Source organism: Drosophila mauritiana, chromosome 3L (assembly GCF_004382145.1).
Source record: "Drosophila mauritiana strain mau12 chromosome 3L, ASM438214v1, whole genome shotgun sequence".
NCBI classification, from domain to species: domain Eukaryota; kingdom Metazoa; phylum Arthropoda; class Insecta; order Diptera; family Drosophilidae; genus Drosophila; species Drosophila mauritiana.
In genome coordinates, this window is record NC_046669.1 from 13,681,550 (window position 1) to 13,699,669 (window position 18,120).

Sequence of the window (18,120 nt, forward strand, 5' to 3'; positions counted from 1 at the left end):
CTGCATCCGTGTCTTGCTGTAGGTGTGTGCGTTCGTGTGTGTGTGAGTGCTAGTGGCAGTGAGTGTGAGTGCCGCCGTTGCACCACCAGCAACAACAACAACAACAGCAGCAACAAATTGTGTTTTGCTTACATTGTCAGAAAGAAGTAAATTAAATTATCAAAATTTTGGAACACAGCACTTTTTACACTTACTTTCAAACCAAAAAAAATAAATTAAACAAAAAAGGCAAAAAAACAAAATAAGAAAACACACGCCCGGAAAATAATCACATTCGATTGGCCAGTTGTTCTGAGCGTTCGATAGCAGAGAAACAGGCAGCAGCCGCTTTGGATATCTTCAACGGAATCAAAGAGCAACTTTCAAGTTGCCCGGAACGCACCCGTGCCCTTTGCCGGACTGTATGGGGTACCCTCTCGCTGTCCCTTAGCACTGCGCTCCAAGCGGCGACCATCGAGGACGCCATCGGCGGCGGAGGATCCGGATCCCGGGGATTACAGGATCCAGGGGGAGGAGGCGGCGGAGGAGGAGGAGGCGGCTCCGTCTCCGGCTCGGTTTCGGGCTCTGGTCGCTTTGCCACCATAATGGGCGCCGTCAAATCGCGAACCATCACCAGCGCCGATGTGGACGCCGATGAGCAGCTGCAGCATCCCAATCCGCATGCGCACCACCACTCGATGCGCAATGGCCACCAGCACAACGGTTCCATCTCCAGCGGCACGCTGCAGAAACAGGATCTGCGCTACGACATCGGCTGCAGTTCCCAGTACCAACATGTCAGGCAGCCGAGCCTGCGGAGCCGGAGCCAGCAACCCATGCCCACCACGGATGAGCTGGACCGGCGATTCGCCAAAGTGCTGGTAAGTTAATCCGAATATTTAGGCATTAAAATATGCTTTAAAGAACAATTGTATATTTTTATTAAATTTATTGTAATTTGCCAAATGTTAGACCTAAATATTTATTTAATTTTACTTATTTGCGCTCCATGTACCATTCAAATCCTAACTGACAGAAAAGTTTCAAAGAAATATATTTCAAATATATTCTGATATTTTTGATCATTTTATCTTAGTTATATAACCAAAATAAACAAAAGTAATTTATGGACTCAATTTTAATGTACTAGCAATCCCTTTCGAAAAAGCATTGCATAGTTTTTGGCAAATAAAATTCCTTTTTTTTATTAGTTTACAATTTGTTTCATATATTTTGTATAACATACGAATTTAAAATACATTTCTATCTATGTACGAGTAAGCTATTTTCGGTGATCAGTTTGGTATTAAGAAATAAATTTAAATAAATAAATGGAAATGCGTAAATGGTTCTTGAGTACTAGATTTGTACTAAAAAAGTATTTTTCAAGCTGTTCGAATGTTTAGAAACAAATACACCCCCTTTTCCCCTTTTTTTTTTGAATCGGTGATATTTTTTAATACAATAGAATAAATGTTTGTTTATGTTCAATAATCCATTTGAAAGATTGAGTTTGCTTGGCGAATGTTGTGGCTGGTATATAGAAGCTTAAGGATTGGCTTCCTGCCCCAGCCCGTTTTTTTTCCGCCCTCGCATTTGTTGCATGTGATTGATGACCTCATCGAGTGTGCGGCGACTTGTTCGCTTGAATTTTTGTCAGCCACACACACATGTGCGAACGTGAGTGTGTTCGCTGGTGTTCGTGAGTATCTCTGAGTTTGTATCTGCGCCTCTCCCCAGTTCAACTCGCTTCAGTCCCGTTCTTTTCTCCGCTCCGGCTTGCACAACTCCCCAAGCGGGGCACAGTGGAACGGGATCTGAACACCTTAGCTAATCCCATGCTTAAAATTGCATTCATAATATTATATTGCATGGAATTATTCCTAATATCGTATTGCAATCAAATATCGATAAGGCATCTTAAAATAAAGCTTTAAATAAATTTATATCATCAGGATGAAATCCTCGAAGACTTACAATTGGTTTATTAAAAAACAGCATCCTAGAGGTTTTTAAATCAAACCCTTTAATGTTTCTTGTATCAGTTACACTGAAAGAACATAAACTTTTAATACTCTCACCACTGTTCGAAGGGCGTGTGCCTGTCGTCAGAATTCGTTTGTCATCCCACCAAACGCTTTTTTCACCGAACAAGTCTGCGTAATTAAGATTTTACGAGTAAACATATTGCCAAAAAATATAAATACATTAGTCAAGAATAGAGAAAAAAAAGCTCTCAGCGCTGACCGTCATACAAGCGTAACGGATAGTGACCCACAGCCGCCATTTGATTCGCCTCCCTACGCCCAACGTTCCCCCCTTCTGAATAAGCCACTCCAATTCGGCATGCTAATGGCAATTAAAGCGAATTGATCGAATTGTCGCCCTCTCTGTCGCACTCGAGTCACTCGCTGACTCACTGCTACCGCCGGCATGGGTCCGCTCGCCTGCCCTCCCTTTCTCGCACTGCTGCTGGATGGGATGGGATGGGATGGCTTCGAGATCGCGGCTTATCTCTCCGGCGAGCTGAACAAAAGGGGTTGGCGAGAGCAGAGCTCTTTATTTATATGGCGCAGCTTGAGTTCTCAGTTATCGGCAGTCAGTCATTCAGTAATATGAGAAATGCTCCTCCAACGGGTTTCCCACTTATCTGCTCATTTTTGGCATTATGCCCATTCTCAAGATCTTTTGTTTTGATCTCAAGGTTGTAAATAACTGTCCTTAGCATATGGAATGTGGTTTAAAGATACAATATTTACTAGGGGATGTTCTTAATAAATTAATACGATCACTTTTATTTAATAAATATTGGATAAGAACATTTTACCAACATTTTGACAACTACTTGGCACATATTTTCTTATGTTATCCCATAATTTGTCGACTTCTTTTTCGCACTGTATGATGTCATGGTTGTAACTTCTTTCGTGCGCATCTCGATAAGGAAGCACCTTTTTTATTACTCTCATGCCATTTTTGGGAACATAAAATATTGATGCGTTTATCAAAGCCATTAAGAGGAAATATAACAATGTTTTTGCTTTATTCCTTAATATAATTAGTATCCGTTCCAGGGTTACAGTCAATGCTATTATATCACAAATTCTTTTAGCAATTCTTATCTCAGACAAAGAAGATTGCATTATGCCACTTTACTTATCCCAATTGATATTCCTGCTAAACAGCCTAATCTAAAATAAACCATTCCGTTGTTAATTTCAAATCCAAAATATGATAATTCAAGGGTATTCCCGATATCGACAACAGACCTTAGATGATAGCATTTGCTATTCTTGTTGCTCTATTGTTTGTTCAAAATTCATTGCCTTCTTTTCGCACTCAAAGTGTGTGTGTTTTCGTCTGTTTACTTACCTATGCCTGTTATTTTTTTCATTTTTCGCCCCTCGATATTGTGTTTGTTTGCCATTTCGGTGGCATTGTGGCATTGCTGGAGGTGCTGGAGGTGCTGTGCCGGGCCCTGGTGGCCTAGCCCTTGCCTTGTGTCTCCGGCTTGGCTTAATTTGTGTTTACCTTAATTTAGGCAAAAGTGCTGCTCGCCGATGGCCCATTGCCATTGAAGTGGACTTGACTGGAATTGACTTGACTTGACGGACCGGAGACTGCCAGATCCAATGCGTCAATGTCCGTGCAGTCGGCTTCCGATCGACAGCAATTGCTTTGTCTGATTCATAGTTTAAAAATAACAACAATACGGACAATGTTGCCGCTAATAATTCGCCTTTGGCTGCTTCTAATCAGACGCAGTTGGTGCATGTGTTTCCGGTTAAATTGCAGTTCTGCTGCGAAGCTTAAAGAAGCTGAATTCGAAAAAAAAATCGAATTTTGTAAATGTTTTGCCCACAAATGCACCTAAACTATGAGCAAGTGTTAAATTGTTTGGCTTTTAGGTTTGAGAAAGCAATTTTAAATTTATATACAACAAATATTATGCAGTTTTCCACTTGGTTTATAATTCCAGCTGTTATATTTATTGAATTTTAACACCACAGAGGCTACAATTTAACTGTGTTTGTATACAAACTCACTTTAATTGCATTAAAATTGGCATCAAGCCCATAAATTTCCATGGTTTCTTCAATTGAAAGTAAAAGTGTATTTATTGCATTGTCAGTTATTAGTGTATAAAAAACATTAATGTGATTGCATTATTGAAAGCTTTGACTCTAAAGAGACTTAACTGCGGTTTATGTTGTGGGTGTCGTTATTCACATAAATTGACATAAATATAGTGAAAGACAGAAAGACCAAACCGCATCAAATCCTCATCCCCGATCGCTTACCAGCTTTCTCAAGCCGGCCAACTTTCACTCGCTTAAACTTCGTTGCCCAAGAGTTTTGGGCCTAGAATCAATATCTATAAACAATTGACTGCCGGCGGGGCGTAGTTAAGGTGAAGTGATTCAGGGTTAGCCGGCGCTCTTAATGACTTTCCCAATGGCTGACAAACCGCAAGGCTGTGAACCACAAAAGTTATTGTTGTTAATATAGTTAAGCAATCGTTGCTTATGCGAGGGCAGGCTTCATTGTTGAGATTAAAACATTTTTGATGGTATTTTTTAATATAAATATAGGCTTTACTTTTTGAACATTTATAATGACATTTTAAAATGTATTTTACGTATCATAACTATGATATGGAAAACCTAATCTTACTCTTCTTTCATGATGATCTTATTTTTTAAAAGTATTTTGTTTTAAATTTTACTCGAACTCTAATGTCGGCCCTCGTTGCATTCAATGGCAATACATTCATGGCTTTGTTTAACGCATTGTCCATTTGAATCGGCTTTATCTAACGGCAGCTTCGGCTCTGCAGAAAAAATGAGGCTTCCACATTATGTGAACCCCTTTATCTGCCTCGTAGGGCAAACATAAGTTTATCTTTGCTGTTCACTTCCTTTGCGGTCGGCAAAAAACGAGCATAGCGAAAAAGCCTACTAATGATAAAAACATAAGACCATCTGTTTTTTTTTTTTTTTTTGCGGAAGAGAGTGGATAAATGTTAATCGACTTTAGAGTTCATGGGAATTAATGTAGGGAAAACTGTTGAGCAAATAGATCTTAAGTAGATCTTAAGATAGATAGATAGAAATGATTCTAAGGGATAACAATTCGTGCCGATAACAAAGAAAAAATATTAGTCATAGTCCTGCGCTATGTCTTTATCGGTAAACAAGTCATTGGTGTTGCGCACGTTCATTTGGAAAGTGTTCGTTTTTTAAAAACGTTTTCTTTATCGCATTACTAACAAATACATTCTAAGTTCTGAGAAGAACGGAAGTGCTTCCTTTTAGAAAACTGCATGCGTTTGGCATCTTTGATATCTTTTGAAGTATTCGCAATATTTGTGTTTGAAAATGATATTATAGATTAGTGGAAATAAAGATTACGTGGTTTGATTGACTCACTAAGCTCACATGTGGTTACGCTTTTTTGATTGTGTTCATGATTCGCATGAAAATCAATTTATATAGCGCATGTGGCTTATTCCCATAAAATTTCAATAAAATGTACTTTTGCTTCCATTATTTGTCGGCAAGACGAAAAAAGGATGGTGAATAACATCTGCTTATTACTCACCTCTAATAACTTTGAATCATTCATATGTTTAGGTTCCTTAGTTGTTCATTCCTTGTGCAATATTATGAAATAGGTATCTGCTAGTCGATACACTGGAATTGGCGTTCCATCTTGTTTCACTGGTTGTTCATAAAATTTATATGAAATTTTGTTATAATAAATAAATACCTACGAAACTTACTCATTTGGCATGAGCGTAGACAGATTGAAATTGAATGGGGGTTGCCAGGCTTATACGTCCCATTATGCACACACACACACACATGTAAATAGAGGGGACACAAAAATAAAACAAATTTAAAATGCGTATCCGGTATGCCGGTCAAGTAATTCATTATGTACACCGTATTTGCATTTACATACATATGTATGTATGTACATATGTACATCATGTCCAATTTATATAGTAAGTTTTCGCTTTCTGTCTGCCCTGGCATAAATATTGAAGAGAGGCTCTCGTCTTTGTCACCTTGTTTATTATTCTCTCTTTTTATGCACTCTTTTATTTACTTATTTATTGTTTTGTTATTATGAAAAGCGCGTCGAGGCAAATCACTCAGTCTGATGGGTTCAGACCGTAACGGACAATGGAAGTGGGAGTGGAATTGAAGGGGAAGATGGGATGGGATCGGGATGGGATCATGGGAGTTGGGGCCGAGGGGCTCACCCATAACATTACAATTAATTAATCAATAAATTTTGCAATCATTCTCGCATTTACTCACATTCCTCTGAGCAAAGAAAATATATTACGCCTATATTAAGCAATGAGCACGTTGGGAAAAAAAATAAACAAAGCCAGAATTTAAGATAATTGTAATAATTGTTTAGCTTAATTAACACGGAGATAAACTGGCAGGCAGGCTCCATGTAAATTTGCACTAATTGAATGAGAAAAAACATTGAGCACTTTATTATTCATTATCATGTGAATAAAAACATCTTGGGCATGAAAATAAACGAGGAAATTGATTAAAGCGTCTCTGAAAAGAGATTAAATACTTACTGATCTTAAGTTATCTTCTTTAAGTTAACTTTTATTCATGATAAAAGATGAAGTTAATACCTGATTAAATCTGCATAATAAATGTTTATGGTTTCAATAAGTTAAGTAGTAAACTTAACTTTGGTTAATATTTTCTTAAATTACTTGCTTAAATATGTTATAAATAAGTTTAAGCAAACAAATGGTTCCTCGAAATATGATGAGAACAAAATTTTTTTGCTCAACAAGTTTATAATTTATTCTATTGATGATCTACGTACAGAGATGAAAATCGGTTTCGTTCCCGTGCATTTCAACGCACTAAATACTTTTCTTTTATTCCTTTTATTCCGAATGTGCATCCGATATTGTGTGGGTATGCATTTTGCATTTATTTTCCATAGGTCCCTTCATCTCCACCACACCCTTTTCCTGCTCTCATCCCATTATTGATTGTGTGTGTGTGTGTGTGTCTAATTAGAACTTCCAACTGCAGCTGCACCCATAAAAAAGGAGAAAAAATTGGAAGAATTATATTGAAGTCACGTAAGCATATTTGCCGATTTCATTATGGTGCATTCCCTCCCGTTAAATTGTACATTTAACCATTTTACACAATCGTCTGCAGTCCGAGCAGGTAAATTGGTTCTTATTATTTGATTTTGCTTTATGGTTCAGTGAGCTGCAGCTCTAAATCTGGAAATCATGTCACGCTTGTTTTACGAAAATATTTGTGCTTAACTAATATAGGATTATTAAAGGAATATTCGTTTCCACTGTCAGCTGCTTGAAAGCGCAAATTCATGGCACCTCTTTGAATAATTTTCCCTTTTTGTTGGCTCTTCTGTATGGTTTGGTGACTCTTCTGCAGTAATCTTTAAATCAACCATCAGGAGCTGAAGTACTTAAATATTTACATGAGCAGTGAAACAATGCAACTCAGAGATGCAAGACTGACGATCCTAATGGGCCATAATACGCCGCGTATTTCTGGCTTTCTTTCCATTTGGCTGAGTGCCATTTCCAGCTTTTACCATTTTACGAAAATATATTATATAGCTTATACATTTCTTTATCTGAGTATCAACACTTACGAATGGTTTTCATGTTTTTTTATGTCTTTTTTTTGACAGGCTTCGATGGACTTGCCACCGGATAAAGCAAAGTTGCTGCGGAACTACGATGACGAGAAGAAGTGGGACATGATATGCGATCAAGTGAGTAACAAATTATTGTTAAGATTTTCATTACAACCAAATTATACAAAATCTATAAATATTTTTTATAATAATTAATTTTGTTTCCAACTCATAATTATGAATAATAAATGATAATATTGGGTTTAATGTATTAATCATATTTGTGAGCAAGCATGAAACATTATTTAACTAAAGAGCACTTTTGCGTTTTGAAGAATTAATCATAATTACTATGATTATATATTTTATTTTTAATGTTTTACACATTGCACATTAAATTAAGCTAAAAACTTTTTGCTATCAAACAACATAACTTCCGGCTGGCATTTCGCAGATTGTGAGGCAGTTTCATTCCCAGTTGAGCACTTTTGGACCCATTCTTGGGCGGAGTTCAAGGGGGGCCTATACAATAGCAGCATGGGTATGGATGCAGAGGGGATCTTGTTGATGCCAACACCTTGAGCACTGACCTTTAGGCTGCACAACTGTGTGTAGGGTCGAGTGGAGCAGGCGCCGCTCTAATTAAGCTCGACCAAATGGCTTTGCGCAATGGAATTGTGTGCGCGTAGGCCAGTTGGAATTTCAATGGCGTTTATGCCTTGAGCAACTCTACGAAATTCTCTTTCAATTAGTAACTGCCAACTGGGGGTTGCGTATAGATCAAGCAGGTCAACTCTGGAAAATTGTGATATCAAAGGTAGATAAAAGCTGTTGAGGTGACAATAAGTGTAATCTGTTGTTCTTGAGCAATTCATTTCCTCGAAACATATGAGATAAAAACGTAGGCTTAAGCATTTGTAAACACTATTTAACACTTTTAAGCTGACGCACATTTATTAAGTTAGATAATGCACTATTTTATACTGTATTTACGCTAGAGAATTGTATAACGATTTAATCAAATTATCCGTAAACCTTAACCAGCTGAACTTCGGAATTATTTTGTATTGTTTTTATCCGAGAGTCGTTCAACAATAATTGCTGAACCGCCATAAATAAATTGTAGGACATGTGTTTAAATATATGTCTCTGTCTGTCTAGATAGATAATTGCATATATATAGACACCGCATATCAGCTTTGTCAATCATTATGCAGTGCGTGCCGTTTTGTGGCTCGCGCTTTTTGATGTTCTTGTTTTTTTTTTGCCGCTTCGCACACTGGAGACTCTTTAATGATTTAAATTCGCTCGCTGAATCCAAAACACCAAAACATTTTGGCAATGAGAGCGACTCTAAATTGGTTTAGAATGGGGCAATAAATTGTGTATATGTGCGAGTGTTATTTGCTATGTGGACAAAAATCCAGTTTGCGTGTTATGTTGATTGCTGCTGTTTTTGGAATATGACGAAACTATCAACGTGTGCGCCAGAGCGTGCCTTTTATTTTTGGTGGATTCTATCTATCTAACCATCCATCCATCCAACCAACCAGCCAGCTATGGTATCTATCCATCTCACTTGTAACTGGGTCACTGAATTTTCAAGAGCTGCACCTAGGAAAATAACAACGGAAAACAACGGCGACGCCGAGCATAATATATTCGCCATCGGCATTTTGGTGGAGTAGCTCTCAAAAACAAAAAAAAAACAAAAATGAAATAAAAAATAAAGATCCGAGAAAGGAATGCTCAACACTCTTCGCAACTCCGGTACTCACGTCAAACATTTTCTGCCATACGATAAAATATCATAAACACCCAACACGGTTTTGCCATTGTTGTTGGTGCTTTTATTCCTACGACTATTGTTGTTGGCCATGTTGTCGTCGGTCGCCGGTTCCTTAGCCGCCTTAGCATGCCTGCAACCCAGACCTGTTTTCCATAATTCAGGCCCACTGCACTGTGGGTCAATAATTGGAGAATTGATGGAAAAAATCCATTGGAAGTGAAATGAACAGCGCTTAAAAAGTTGTGCAAAAGGAGAAAGGCTTCAAAGTCCACAAAACAAACTTATTATAACAAATAGCCTTCATTTATAAGCATTTCTATTGTAATATCCATTGTTTAAAGTATTATATATTCTGAAAATGTCGTTTTTGCGTATTGAACGTGATTATTTCCGAAAAATTCTATGCCGTAATATGAAAGGAAATTAAAATGTGATTCATGATCATATAAAACGAATAAAAAACCATGTATGTAGAAAGATAAATGAACTAAGCGAAGCCCAATTGAATAGATTTACATGTGGCACTTACGTTTAAGAAAGGGGAAATGTTTTATAAATAAATTTGTAAACATCCTTTATGGATTTTATTAGCTGCATTTGCATATGCCCAGTCCACAGTTCCACTCCTAAGTTCGTCTAGTCATGAAAATGAATGAAAACGCAGCCCACTGACAGACGGACGGGGAGACAATGGGACGGACAGGTCCGGTGATGATGGTGGGATTGTGGGATGGCGGAGGCGAAGCTAGCCACTCGAGGACGTGGCGAGGAGTGAGTTGAGTTGAGGTGAGGCCAATCCCATGGACTCGTTCCTCGCCACATCTTCCTGTCTCTGTTGCCCAGTTGCTCTTCGTGCTCACAGTGACAAAATGCAAATTATTATGACGGCGATAAATTGCAGTTTTTAATCGTTGGAGCCGCTTGCAGCGGTTTACATATCCGTATACGTATACATGCGAGTATATAGAAGTATGCTCTGTGCCTGTATGAATGCTGATATTTTTCACCAGCTCTCTTTGACTGGGAAAAAGAATCAAACTGGTTTTTCTCTAGCTGCAGTTCGAACCCGAACCCGAACCCAAACGCAAACCCAAAACCAAAACCCACACATAGTTTAGGTTGTAGTCATGCGTTGGCTGTTGGTGCTGTTTTTGTGGCTGCCTTAGTTGTTGGCATAGTTAAACAAAACCCATAACAAAAAGAAAAAAAAAAAAACAACAGGCCAAAACAAGTATACCACGCTTCATGCTTAAAAATGTTTAGAGTTAGGCAAGCCATCGATGCTTATGTGTTTGGGGGGATCCAAGACTCCGCCGAGGGGATTCGATTGCGGTAACATAAACATCTACGAAAATATGCAGTTAAAGCACAGGGGGAAAAACAAAAGTAAAAGCCGCTAAGTCTCGGTCTAGTGTTAATGCATGTGGCTTCGATGAATATATACCCACCGATCCTCCTCCGGTTGCCCGATCCACTGGCAGTTCATTGAACAGCGACTTGGGTAACTCCGGCAGAGATGATTTCAGGGACCATTAATGTGATAGAGGGAGCAATTAGTAATTAGGAAGCAAGAAAGGTGTTTCTGGTGTTAAAGCGTGAATATAACTGAAAGCGATTATTAAAGTGTTTTCAATAAATATTTATATTTTATACATTGTCTGAGGCAATTGTACCTGTATAAGTTTTTAAAACATGATCTAGCTTGGAAATTGCCTGGCATTTGTACCTGTAGAGCTTTTGAAAAACCAGAACTTACTTGCATTTTAACGGTGACCTTTGTCACCTGTCAGTCGGCCGTGTAACAAAAAATCGGCTAACATAAAGTTCAGTAGCTCAACAGGTTTTTCTGCCCAGTTTCCGATTGCTACGTTCGAAACAAACTTTTAAACATTGCATTGCATATTGTTGAATTTCAAACTAATTTATATTTTGAATTTTTTTATAGGAAATGGTGCAGGCAAAGGATCCGCCCTCACATTACTTGAGTAAACTGCGCACATATCTGGACCCAAAGGCATCAAGGAGTCATCGGGTAGGTTAATTTTACTAATTCTACATCATTTCTAGTTTCCTGTAGTAGTTTCTGTAGTGTGGTTTCTGGTGGTTAAACTCAAAATAAGAAAACAAATATTAACGACTTCCTAATCAGCTATTAGGCCAAGCTAATGGAAAAACTAAAGTTAATAACCCTACTTAAAATCGAAATCTGTTGTTCCAATATTAATGTGTAAATTTCGTTTCTCTACTCACAACACTGACAACACACCACGATCCACGATTCCCACACTCTCGTCTTTCCTGTTTCTTCCCATGTCTTTCTCTATTTGTTTGTCTACCTCCTGGCACCTGCACAATCCCAAATCGATCCTCGTCCTGGTCCGCGCGCTGCTGACTCCATCAACTGCATCCTGTCTTCTGTTTCCGGCCTCCCGTCATCCTATCCTTCACTCTCTCTTTGTACACCTACAGCTTTATCTCTTCTACTTTCTTTGTCAGAAACGGAAAATGGTCGGCGAGTCCACGTCCACCCAGGTGCTCCGCGATCTGGAGATCTCGCTGCGCACGAACCACATCGAGTGGGTGAAGGAGTTCCTGGATGACACGAACCAGGGTCTGGACGCCCTGGTCGACTATCTCAGCTTCCGACTGCAGATGATGCGGCACGAGCAGCGCCTTCAGGGTGTCTTATGTGCCTCGGAGGAGCGTCTGAATCTCACGAACGGCGGCGATGGCGGCGAGATAGTGATGGGAAACAGTAGTTCTGTTAGTCCTGGTGGAGGTGGTGGTTTACTATCCCATGGAAACAGTACGGGTCATGGTCTGGCCAATGGCACACTGGACTCGAGGCAGCAGCACACAATGTCCTATGGATTCCTACGACCCACCATTGCCGATGCTCTGGATAGTCCTAGTTTGAAGCGAAGGTCACGACATATTGCCAAATTAAACATGGGTGCCGCCACGGACGACATCCATGTGTCCATTATGTGCCTGCGAGCCATCATGAACAACAAGTATGGGTTCAACATGGTCATCCAGCATCGCGAGGCCATCAACTGCATTGCCTTGAGTCTTATCCACAAATCGCTGAGGACGAAAGCCCTGGTCCTGGAGCTGCTGGCAGCCATCTGTCTGGTAAAGGGCGGACACGAGATCATTTTGGGTTCGTTCGATAACTTCAAGGATGTGTGCCAGGAGAAGCGTCGCTTCCAAACGCTCATGGAGTACTTTATGAACTTCGAGGCCTTTAACATAGATTTTATGGTTGCCTGCATGCAGTTTATGAACATCGTTGTCCACTCGGTGGAGGACATGAACTACAGAGTCCACTTGCAGTACGAGTTTACGGCCCTGGGCTTGGATAAGTATCTGGAGCGAATTCGACTGACAGAATCGGAGGAGCTGAAGGTGCAGATATCAGCCTATTTGGACAACGTCTTCGATGTGGCTGCCTTGATGGAGGATTCCGAGACAAAAACTTCAGCCCTGGAACGAGTCCAGGAGCTTGAGGATCAACTTGAGCGAGAAATAGATCGTAACTCAGAGTTCCTCTATAAGTATGCGGAATTAGAGTCCGAGAGTCTAACGCTGAAAACGGAACGCGAGCAGCTGGCTATGATCCGGCAGAAGCTGGAGGAGGAACTTACAGTGATGCAGCGGATGTTGCAGCACAACGAGCAGGAACTGAAGAAGCGGGACACACTGCTGCACACAAAGAACATGGAGCTGCAGACGCTTTCGCGTTCCCTGCCACGATCCGCCTCCAGCGGCGATGGTTCTCTGGCGAATGGTGGCCTCATGGCTGGTTCCACTTCGGGGGCAGCCTCTCTAACATTGCCACCACCTCCGCCGCCAATGCCCGCCTCGCCTACTGCAAGTTCAGCTGCTCCTCCACCACCTCCGCCGCCAGCACCACCGGCTCCACCACCACCGCCAATGATGCCGGGCTTCAGTCCGCTGGGCAGTCCGAGCGGCAGCCTAGCCTCGACAGCGCCATCGCCGCCACATGCCCCGCCTATGCTAAGCTCCTTCCAACCACCACCGCCTCCAGTGGCCGGCTTTATGCCCGCTCCCGATGGCGCCATGACCATCAAACGCAAGGTGCCCACTAAATACAAGTTGCCCACCTTGAACTGGATAGCACTAAAGCCTAATCAGGTAGGAACAATGAGGTGCATTATATATACTTCTTAATTTTAATAACTTTTAATTTATCCAGGTACGTGGTACAATATTCAACGAGCTGGATGACGAAAAGATCTTCAAGCAAATCGACTTCAACGAGTTTGAGGAGCGATTCAAGATCGGCATTGGCGGCGCCTTGCGCAATGGTAGCAATGGAACCGAGGTTGATGGGTCGCTGCAGTCCAGCAAACGCTTCAAGAGGCCCGACAATGTCTCGCTGCTGGAGCACACGAGGTTAAGAAACATTGGTGAGTGTTCTGCATTATCTTGTATTTTTCTATATCAACTGACTTTGTGCGTTCCTAGCAATCTCCCGTCGCAAGCTGGGTATGCCCATTGACGATGTCATCGCCGCCATCCATAGTCTGGACCTGAAGAAACTTTCCCTGGAGAACGTCGAGCTGCTGCAAAAAATGGTGCCCACGGATGCCGAGGTCAAATCCTACAAGGAATACATCATCGAGCGCAAGGACCAGCAGCTACTCACCGAAGAAGACAAGTTTATGCTGCAGTTGTCGCGTGTGGAGCGTATCTCGTCCAAGCTAGCCATTATGAACTACATGGGCAATTTTGTCGACAGCGTTCATCTCATTAGTCCGGTAAGAAAATATATATATATCTAAGTTAGAATGAATTCAATACTTCGTTACCTAACCCTCGTGTAAATAAAATATCCGTTTCTATGACTTATAGTTAAGTCATGTGTCAGCTGGTTTTAAATTCGTTTTGTTTATTTTGTTGCACAATAAGAAGAAAAACTATCTCTGTTTATAAAATCCGTATGCCGTCAACATAATTGCACTTTGATCAGCAAAAATTTGAGAACTCTATTACTGACATATTTTTGATAAATCAAATACATATATTTTTTTCTTAATTCTAGCAAGTGCAATCGATAGCAGGAGCGTCGAATTCCTTAAAACAATCTCGAAAATTCAAGGCGGTTTTAGAAATTGTCCTGGCTTTCGGCAACTATCTCAACAGCAACAAACGGGGACCAGCCTATGGCTTTAAGCTGCAATCGCTGGACACGCTGATCGATACAAAATCCACAGACAAGCGATCGTCGCTGCTTCACTATATTGTGGCCACCATACGGGCCAAGTTCCCGGAACTGCTGAACTTCGAGAGCGAGCTGTATGGAACAGACAAGGCTGCATCGGTGGCACTAGAGAATGTGGTGGCCGATGTTCAGGAGCTGGAAAAGGGCATGGATCTGGTGCGCAAGGAGGCCGAGTTGCGAGTGAAGGGTGCCCAAACGCATATACTGCGGGACTTCCTGAACAACAGCGAGGACAAGCTGAAGAAGATCAAGAGCGATCTGCGGCATGCACAGGAAGCGTTCAAGGAGTGCGTTGAGTACTTTGGCGACTCCTCACGGAATGCAGATGCGGCTGCTTTCTTTGCGTTGATCGTACGCTTCACAAGAGCGTTTAAGGTGGGACTATTTCAAATGATTCCATAGCACCATACTAATTGATATCTTTGGTAATTCTAGCAACACGATCAGGAGAACGAGCAGCGTCTTCGCCTGGAAAAGGCCGCTGCGCTGGCCGCTTCCAAGAAAGAGAACGATCAGGTGCTGATGCGCAACAAGGTGAACCAGAAGAAGCAACAGGTAAGTGCAGGACATTGACCACGAAGAGCTAGCCAAGTCCCTCTAATCGGTTCCATATGTCTAATCTCTATATGCACGTATCGTTTCAAACCTGATAACCTGTTATGATTTGTTTTGATCTCGTTTGATTTGATTCATGCAGCAAATACATTGTCTGCTCGACTTTGCCAATCAGCAACAGAAGCAGCTTGCCCAATCGTAGCATCCACCCACCGGCCACTTCCTCAATCTAAGCACGTTAACTTGGTTATTTGGTTGACTCACACAAATCACATCACACTCTGTCTAATACCCAACTGGGGACGGGAATTCGAGGGGGACTTGGTCTGAGTTCGTGCCCCAAATCCCCGCTAATCCATCACAAAAAAAAAAATCAAAATCCTTATTGTTGCTCGTTGTGGGCGCCATGTGACGGGATTTGTTTTGTGTAAAGTTCCCACATTAGCGTAAGTCGCCTGGCTTGTCTACCTCCTAACCATGTATTTGTTCAGACTAATCCTGCACTATTGTGTTTTCTAATCCCCACAAAATTCCTCGACAAATCCAGTCTACTTCGACAATTTGATTTAACATGTGTGTACCTATTTAAATTTTGGATTCGTGCCAAGACTTGCGCGCTGCCAAATTTATTTATTTTGGAAATTATTTTAAATTTAGAAATGATGATAAAAATAAATATTGAAGTTATACAAATATAAGAACAATATTTAACATTAATATACAAGTCCTCTACAAGATTTACCATATAATAACAGAATACATATCTTTGGATTCTTATAAAATTTGGAAAATCCCCGATAACAAAAACTGGCACTATAAAATATTAATAACCTCTTAATAATAAGATTTCGTTCTTTGGTGATGGTTTACCTTAACTAATGCTTAAATGTTTCTTTTTCTTTAATCCCAATCTGGCTTGGCCTCGCTTGCTCCAAAAAAAAAAAACCAAACGAAATGCAAACAGTTGCCCTCAAACGGCGCATTATCCTTGCAGGAAGCTGTCATAAACGAGCTGAAGAGCAAGGCGCACTCGGTGCGCGAGAAAAAGCTACTGCAGCAGGACGAGGTGTACAACGGAGCCCTGGAGGACATCCTGCTTGGCCTGAAGAGCGAGCCGTACCGGCGGGCTGATGCTGTGCGGCGGTCGCAGCGCCGGAGGATCGACAATAATCGTTTGTCGCGCACCCTGGAGGAAATGGATTGTTAGGACGGAAAACGAGATTGAGATCGACGCAATCGACGCAATGACGACGACGGGGCAATGGCAACGAATCGAAAATCAAAATTCACACTGAAACCGAAACAAAAAGAGAACATTACAGATACTGCAATATGTGATTAGGCGATTAAATTGTTTTCGAGACACTCTTACACATACACAAATTCACATTCCCTTCTATGCGAATCCTTTTATTTTCGAATATTTTTCAATATATTTTTGAGTAAAGTCGAATATTAAAATATTATATTGGAGTCCCGATTCCAAACGGAACTTATATAGCACAAGCACGACATCCATTCTGTGAATCTCGCCTACAATTTTGAGAAACATTTTTATCGCCAAAATTTTGTTTTAAAAAACGCATTTTAATTTGATTGCTTAGAGCTTAAGTTGAACTTGAAAATTCGAATGGTGTATTTATCAAATCTTTTATTGTTAAATAATGATTTAACTTTTACCCTGTGTACATACATATACCTACATATATATCAAAGTATATATGTGCTATTTAATTATATTTTTTAAACTTACGTTTTAACCAAATACGAAATACTTGCTGCATCCATCCGAGATGGCAAATCCGCATGAATATGGAGAGCCTTCGTAACTCCGAATTTTAATTAATTTTATCAAATTAGTAAGTCAAATAAGCATTGAATTGTATGAGAAGAGAGTAAAACGCATTAAACTTTTGTATATTTTTCTATTTAATCGATTATTTATGTTGTTATTTTTTCACTCCGCACACAGCCAGCTACGAAAGTCCAAACGAACGCCAAAATATTGCATGCCAGAAGAAATGATTTTTAGAATATTTTACACTCAATGAACTACACATTTTATAAAATTTTATTCAAATTTTTATACAAAGGATATATTAAACTATATTAAAATATATTCCATTTATATGCCAATTTATTCTCACGAACAACAAATTGACGAAGACTGATATGAAGCAGTTTACTATAAAGCAGCAGAACATTACACGCAAATTAAAGTGAAAAGCTTTTGTAATCTCTTTTGGATAGTGTCTTCTCGCGATATATAGATACTTAGATATATATTTAAAAAATGCAATAACGAATTTAGTTGAACTATAAGCACAGTTTTATTGTATTTAAATATTTACAAGTGCCATCGGCATCCTTATGCATATCCTTTCAATATCTTCTGCTTAATTTGCCAAAATAAGGAAATAGCGCAAGAGGATATAAGTTCGCAGCGTTTTAATGCAAACATACACGATTAGCACGCTCTGCATTGTTAGTTCTTAAATATTGTGTTATTTAATTTGATAAGACGCCAGCATGGTATACGAGGAGCGAAAGAGAAGGGAAATCGATATATTAAATATAAAATGCCGGATCTTTTGTACACATTTACACGACTATATTGAACACTCGAACTATTTTAAATAAAATATTATTAACCCAATAAACTAGCCAAAAACTAAAGTGTGTTTTCCTTTTTTATCGTAACTGATTGATTGCAAATTACTATTATTACAACTTCTTTTTAAATATGGATTAACATTTACTACGAACTGTTCTATTTATTTTAATAAAAGAAATATTTAAAAGCGGCAGAATCTGTTCTCATTTAAATTTGAAAAACGGTTATCATAACGGTTGCTGCTGGGAACAGTTGTAATTGTCCATCTCT

At 39.9% G+C, this 18,120-nt stretch overlaps 1 protein-coding gene across 6 annotated transcripts; it reads left to right on the top strand.

The window, feature by feature from the left end:
* Positions 1–246: 246 nt before the first annotated feature.
* On the top strand, positions 247–17,173 carry LOC117142128 (formin-like protein). 6 transcript variants are annotated; one of them, XM_033306031.1, is made up of 9 exons: positions 247–860; positions 7,699–7,782; positions 11,379–11,465; positions 11,903–13,591; positions 13,653–13,866; positions 13,925–14,217; positions 14,502–15,056; positions 15,117–15,236; positions 16,201–17,173. In XM_033306031.1, exons 1-9 carry the CDS (start codon positions 585–587, stop codon positions 16,441–16,443), a joined length of 3,561 nt encoding a protein of 1,186 aa, XP_033161922.1. In that variant the 5' UTR covers positions 247–584; the 3' UTR covers positions 16,444–17,173. The 6 variants fall into 6 exon arrangements, with proteins under 6 accessions (XP_033161922.1, XP_033161923.1, XP_033161918.1 ...); XM_033306032.1 differs by having other exon boundaries at positions 11,930–13,591; XM_033306027.1 differs by having other exon boundaries at positions 500–860; positions 16,231–17,173.
* The last annotated feature ends 947 nt before the right edge of the window (positions 17,174–18,120 follow it).